The 7,803-nt window shown below is 30.7% G+C and overlaps 1 protein-coding gene across 1 annotated transcript; it reads right to left on the minus strand.

The window, feature by feature from the left end:
• LOC109348011 (ubiquitin-NEDD8-like protein RUB2) lies at positions 729-3,444 on the minus strand. The gene is made up of 3 exons (XM_019588183.1): positions 3,237-3,444; positions 2,089-2,348; positions 729-1,061 (listed from the first exon to the last, which is right to left on the minus strand). The coding sequence occupies exons 1-3, from the start codon at positions 3,327-3,329 to the stop codon at positions 950-952; spliced, it is 465 nt and encodes a 154-aa protein (XP_019443728.1). The 5' UTR covers positions 3,330-3,444; the 3' UTR covers positions 729-949.

Genomic DNA, 7,803 nt, shown 5'->3' on the forward strand with positions numbered 1-7,803 from the left:
AATGGGTTTAATGAAAGTAAGATATGGAGGAGGTGGTGTAAGTGGGGTTCAAATTATGGGATTAAGAAAGAAACAAACTCATATAAATAGGGTTGAGAGTAATAAAATGAAGAGTGCGTAATGCTCCCTAACTTATGAGGGGAAAAACTGCAACCACTCTCAAACATAACTACAACAGAGGCACTTCTCTAACAAGACCATTAGAAGTGTAGATGCCATAGGCAGGTAGAAGCATTCAGGTGGAGCCTCTGTTACACCAACACAAACATATATCAGGTATGTGTACGTACCAAATACAGGGATCTACATTTTCTCATAATCTGGTGTACGGATATGAATACAGGGTAGGGTCCTGGTATGAATACAGGTATGCAATATTTTATTAAAATCTAAGGTATTGATAGGCTAATATAATTAGGTACAAATGATCAAAGTTAGCACTAACAGAATATGTGAGAGGCTTAGGATGAGATGTTAAGATCCAAATTGACTAAAATGTGAAGATAAGAGACTAATTATGTCATTCATATTTAGTATTATGATGTGTATAAGAAGAAAAAAAAGGGAAAATCCTAAGTTTCAAGCCTAAAATGGCACAGTATTGAAATTTTTTTCATCAAATGAGTAAAAAATGATCGGTAGGTCAGCTTACCTCATGCTTTATAAACATGTTGCAGAAAGGAGTACATAAGAGACCAATATCGGTAGGTCAGCTTCTTCGAAATACCCATGTTAAAAATGATCGGTTCAGATTCATTATAAAGGCCAACTATGGTTCAGAAGCATACCACTTAGAGACACTGACCACCAATAACAGCCGCAAAATTACAAAAGCCAAGTACATAATGAGCTTCTGCTCAAGTCTTTAGGTTCAGATGCAACTCAAATACCCACCCAGTCATCAACACTGGATAAACAAGTTACCAGATTTAATATGCATTCATTCTATCTAATAAACACCACCCCTCAATGCAAGCACTAAGTGAAGCACAGAACCTCCCTCAATGTTGTACTCTTTAGCTGTTTTGTCATCAGCAAGCTGCTTACCAGCATATATGAGCCTGCACCAAGTAGCAGCAGCCATAAGATAACATGTTAACACTAAAAAAATGAGTGGCCCAGTGCACGAGGCTCCCACTTCGTGGGGTCTGAGGAGAGTGGATGTATACAGCCTAACCCCTGCAAGCAGAGAGACTGTCTCCAAGATTTGAACCCTTGACCTCATGGTCACTAAGCAACAACCTTACCGTTGTGCCAAACTCATCCTCTAATGTAAAAAATATGTTAACACTAAGCAAAAATAAAAATTAGTATATATAGCAATTAGTGAAGAAACTCAAGAGGAATAACATCTCAAATCTGACATATATTTCAATTGAAAGGAATGACAATATATATTAAAGTTGCTTTTGAATATCAAGCAAATTACGTACAACTGCAATACGACATAAACATAAGCAATTTTTTATGATAAAAGAAATATAATCAGATAGACGAGAAAATTTTGCAAGAGGAATAGACATCTTCATAGAAACAAAACTGAAAAACCTAAATACTTAGCAGCAGAGACATGCACATGATGCAACAAAGCATGCGAATGTCTCTGCATAAAAAATTCATGTGCAGAGCACCAAAGGGAAATAAACAAGCAATAGGCATCACTCAAAGCATTCAGCAGATATTCAATTATGCAATAAAATTACCTTACCTCATGCTTTATAAACATGTTGCAGAAAGGAGTAAATTATGATTTGTGCACCACTACAATTATCATCAACTAATTAAAGTGAACTTGTCTCTCAAGTTAGCAAGTAAGAGTATATTTTATCAAATTTAGTGATTTAAGACCCCGATGCACTTTAGATTGAACTAAGGGTATATACACCCTTATTCGCTCACTATAGAGAGGAGCTTTCTCTAATATTCATAAGCATTCCAAACATCCTACCTTATCTCCGTACCTAGAGATAGCATCCAGTAATCATATTATACAAAGTATAGTATGATAGAAAAATTAAAAAAACTATGTTATATATGATGTTAGCTAAATCAAATCAGCATATTTTAAACAGAAAAACAAAGACAAACCTCTGCTGCACAGGAGGAATTCCCTCTTTTTCTTCGACACGCTCCTTGACGCGGTCAATGGTATCAGTAGGTTCAATGTCAATTTCAATTTCTTTTCCAGTTAGAGTCTTCACTTTAATCATAGTCCCTCCCCTAAGCCTCAAGACCAAGTGAAGTGTGGATTCCTTTTGTATATTGTAATCAGCAAGAGTGCGGCCATCTTCCAGCTGCTTACCAGCAAAAATCAACCTCTGCTGGTCAGGAGGGATACCCTCCTTGTCCTAAAAACAAAAAATCCACCAGTAGTTAGAAATTAATGGTGCAACTTATAAATGACAACAGCACTATAATTTTTATACATAACGCTCAAATTCAGCAGGCATCATGTCCTATAAAATACACACGAATACTCAGCCACAAGAATCTTGTCCAACACCAATACCAACAGATAAAAGGCCTTGTTTGGAAGAGATTAGTTTCAGCATATTAACATCATCTATTGCAACAATCACGTAAGAAGCATTTCAGTCCTGTTCATATGAACCTATCAAAACAGCTTTTCAAACCCATATAAAGTGTATGTCTGTTTTGGTTGTTTGCACCTTGCAATGAACATTTGCACAGAAGCTACAGAAGCAAGCTCCAATTTGACACAAACATGATTTCAGTCCACTTAAGAAGCATTTTCATACGAGCCTATCAAAACAGCTTTCCAAACACACGAGGCTGTTGTGGTTTCATAAACTATTTTGCAAACACTAAAAATTAATAGTCGTGGTTTCATAAACTCCTATAATTAATAGTTTAATACAACCCAATACCCAACACAAAAGAATTTAACAACACCCAAAAAATAAAATTCATTCCTCTACATAACCATCATCTAAAGCGTGATTTTTTAAAACCGACTAATCCTTATCTCAAAGGTAAATCTATTCGCCTTTTACATTTTTTTATAAACTTTATTTTTCTCCCAAAAACACGTATTTCAAGTTTTAACCTTTGCAATACCATAGTTTCAAAATTGAAACTTTCCAAACACCAAGTTCATCATTAATCCTTAACATGCAAATAATTATATAATCAGAGTCATATATATATAAAAAAATCACTGAAACCCTAAATTCGTGAAATTAATTCCATGAAAAACTACAAAAAGAAAAGCGAACCTGGATCTTGGCTTTGACGTTGTCGATGGTGTCGCTGCTCTCAACTTCAAGAGTGATGGTCTTTCCGGTCAAAGTTTTAACGAAGATCTGCATATTTTTCTTACGAAAGAGAAAAGAAGAAGAATAAGGGAATGAGTGAGAAACAGCGTGCGTATATGAATTGAAGGTTCTTCGTAACTTTTAAGCTGTGTGCAGTGGTGGTGGGAAATGATTTAATTCAGAATATTCTTTATTATTGTCAAAATATCATATTTTATTATATATTATTTTAATAGTTAAAAAATTTAATATTTACCTAACATCAGTTTTTATATTATCAAAACTAGCATGTTCAGAGTCGTTGCCGTGATTGTTAACCCATTTTTTATGGTTTTTAACGTATAATTTGTACGTTATATAAATTACAAATATAATATTTTGTGTTAAATATTTATAATTTGTCGTTGAATTTATTCGATTTGTGTAATATTTAACTTTTTTAAATACACTTTCAAAATAAGAAGATAATGAGAATAAAATAAGAAGATAATGTTATATGGTTTTTTTGTAGAAATAAAAAGATAACAATAGGGCAAAATAGAGAATCATAAATTACACCATAATGAGCTGTTTATTTTGTATTTTCTCTTTATTAAGTTGTATAGATATTATTTACTATTAGTTAGTTAATCATCATAAATTCTAAAATAATAAAGTAATATACATGAAGGTGAACATATATAATTGTTACTAACTTTTGATCACCAGTTAATAATTTTAAGAAGATGATCTTGTATAAAGAAATAGATAAGTTAGATCTTGTTCAAGACACATTTTCAATGGAATGAAGAGATCATATATGTCATGATTTAATGATATACATTATTCAGTAATTTTAAATAAGTAGTTTGATTTGTTTTTCCCAAAGTTCTATATGTTTGTCAAAACTAATTTATATTTGTCACATTGTAACTCATTGTAGTAAGCATATAGCAGATATATGTTAAATGAGTGAAAAATAAGAAGATTATATCTAGAGCTTATAAAAGTGGAAAAAACTTCGTTAGAAATAGAGATGGTAAAATGGGTCGCTCGACTCGGTTAGCCCGCGCCCACAAATGTTCGCAAAAATTTAAGCGGATGTGGGCATGTTCGCATTGGTTAATGGACAAAATTCAATGCCCTGCTCGTTTTAAAATGGGCTAGTGAGTGGCTCGCGGATATTGTTGAATAATTAAAAAAAATAATTCATATAATAAATGAAATGAAATTAAATAAAGTAGTTGAAGATAAAAAGTAACAAAATTTTTGATATTTTATATGAAGTTTAACAAATCACATTATATTATATTTTTTTTAGGGATTAAAAATCACATTACATCATAACTTATTTAAAATTTTCTTACTTTTTCCTTAAATTATGTTTATGGGTCGTCCGGGGGTCGCCAACATGCCCAACGGAAATGCCAGAAAACTTGGTGGGCAAAACGGACCGAGCAAATAGGCAAATTTTGTAGGCTCTGTCCGCAAAAAAATGCGAGTTATGTAAGTGTGCCCGTGGGCAATACCTATTTTGCCATCTCTAATTAGAGACAACACTAATAAGTTTGAGGTTGTCTCCAACCAAATTTTTGTGATAGTTGTACTAACATAAAAAAACTGGTAGTGCAATTATATCAAATTTGGTAAATGGTTGAAAAGAAAGACAAACATAACAAAATTATTTATTATTCATTACTTTTATTTTTATTTATTTATTAAAAATTAACCAATAATTAGTTAAGTGATATACTCTCAAGTGGATCCACATGTATAAAGGCAAAGTTTTAACCATGTTATTGATAGTTGTTTCATGGGGCAAACACTTGTACTAAAAATATTAGTTTCCTAGTAATAAAGTGAAAGGATATTGTTAGTTTAAAAACTTTCTCATGACCATATATTTGAATACCTTGTAATAACAGAAAATTATTGTTACGATTATCATGATTTTATTATTGAGAAATAATATGAGTAACAACAACAAAAATGAACTGAAACATAGTTTTCTAATTTAGATAGTATCGAATCAAATAGTCAATTTTGTTAAAATATCATGAGTTGGGGTGAAAGAAATTTTAAAAAGATAAAGAATGATAAAGTGGTTTGACTAGATATTATACCTATTTGAGGTTTGGAAGGTTCTAGGAGGACAAGACATTAGTTGGCTCACAAAGCTTTTAATGAGATTAGTAGGAGTAAGAAGATTCCAAAAGAGTGGAGAAAAGCATTTTAGTCCTTATCTATAAGAAAAGGGAAATATATAAAGTTATGCAAACTATAGAAGGATTGAGTTCACAAGGTGAAACTATGAGAGGTGATAATTGATCAAAGATTGAGGCAAAACTCACATATTACTCAAAGCTAATTTGGTTTTATATTGGGATGTTCCATAATGAAAGTTGTATACTTGGTATGAAGATTGTTAGAGAGAATGAATGAACCATAGAGACTTAAGAATAAATGATTTTAGATTACCAATATTTGAGTAATCAATTATATGAATGATGTGGGTAAACTAATGTTATAACATAAGATATGATATTAGAAGATTTCTTATGACCACATGATTACACCAAATATCATTGTTAAGTTCATATTAGTTTCATTGGACTTGAATGTGCTTATTAATCATATCCAAGAAATGGTATCATAATTCATATTTTTTGTGTTAAAGATATTATCCTAATTAGATATTCGAGAGAAAAAATCAAATGATAAGTTAGAAATATAGAGACGAACTTTATAAATATATAATTTAAGTTATTGATTTTTCTAACTAATATAATCTAAGCCTAAAATATCCAATATGTTTATGTATATGTTATCGTTAATTATATTTTACATATATTCTGAAATAAGAGCTAATCTTTAAATTCATCCCTAAGGAATCCATTTATATAAAGTCATTAAAGAATATCAATTTTTTTATGTTTACAATATCCCTTCCACAAATATCTATATAACAACTTAGTCATTGAAAAAGAATTGTCATCATGTTAATTTCCTCAAATATATATTTGCTACCAATTTAGTCCTTTAAATTTTGTCCTCATACTAACCTATCTAAAATTAAATTTGTTATTATATTAATCCCTCAAAAATTAAATTATAGATGGACTAATTTGGTAGCAAATTTCATCTTTTGGGTACTAATTTTGTGACAAATCAATTTGTTATACTAAGTTGATGATATTGGGATCTTTAAAAGACTCACTCCATGTCACAAAATACAACAATAAGAATGAAACTAATTCTACTAGATATAACCGGGGTGTAGTGATATAAAATATGACGAAAATATATGTACATATCTTTGTTATAGTTGAATATTCTTTACTATACATTAGGTCTCAAAATCACCATTTTTTAAAACCATTACTCAATGGACATATAACACTAATGTTACATAACCTATGTTATAAATATATGGTAAAATTGATAAAATCTAAGTAGTTCCTACTTTTTTTTAAGGAATTAGGAAATTGTACACCCCCTCCCTTAGAAAAAATAGGTTTTGGAAAAATGTTAAATACATACTTTTACTTTTATCATTTAAATCCTTGGTGTAGATAATTAGGATCTGACGTTAATCTAGTAGTATAAGATTTATTAGTTTCCTAAAAAAACAAAGAGATCAAGGATTCGATTCCGGTGAATGACATTTATTGAGAAGGAATCGTCATACATCCTAAAAGAAAATTAGTTTTTTATCCATAAGATAGAGATATATCATTAGTTACACACAAAAATGATAACTAAGATCCCTTCTTCACTCTGTTTTGCTTCGTCTTATTTGATGTCTCGTTTTGCAGCTGATCTTAGTAGAAGAGAATGATTATTTAATTATTGTTGGTATATGCACACTCAAGTAATTCATAAAAATACTTAAGATATATTTATCAATCTCATACCAACACGATGTTGGTCTAATAGTGTAAGGCCTCACTAGATCTCTAGGATGATTTAAAGGTCAAAAGTTTGATTCATGTGAGTGACAATCACACACCTTAAAAAATATTATTTCTTTACCCAAATAGATATCTTTAGTAGTATTAAAAAGGATTTTCATCAATCTCATGAACACTTTAGTTGCTTTGCATCAAAATTGTGTTATCCAACACTAACTTAGTGAACAAAATTAATCTTTGAGAAATGAATATGTAGATAAGTTAATGAAGGACTACGTTGGTGCAATTTTAATATTTCTGGACCAGTATGGTGGCAAAATCTTTTGAAGAACTAACTTGATGGTGAATTTCTTTGAAGGATAAAGTTGGTGACAAATGTTTTTAGAGAACTAAATTGACGAAATGTGATTTTTGGAGAATAAGATTGACTATTAACTCTAATAAAAATATACTCCTTGTAAATAATTTAGGAAGCAAAATCGTGCATTCTATGTTACCTTCCTGGGATGCTTCGTTTCATTTGGAAAAACTATAAGAGCAGTTCTTTAAGTTGTTTTTTTTTATAGTTGGTCCTTTAGGACATTTCGTTTCAAAGAAGTCTCTTAAATTATTTCCTATTTTCAATTTGGTCCTTTAAA

This window comes from Lupinus angustifolius, chromosome LG05, assembly GCF_001865875.1.
Source record: "Lupinus angustifolius cultivar Tanjil chromosome LG05, LupAngTanjil_v1.0, whole genome shotgun sequence".
In the NCBI taxonomy this organism is placed as follows: domain Eukaryota; kingdom Viridiplantae; phylum Streptophyta; class Magnoliopsida; order Fabales; family Fabaceae; genus Lupinus; species Lupinus angustifolius.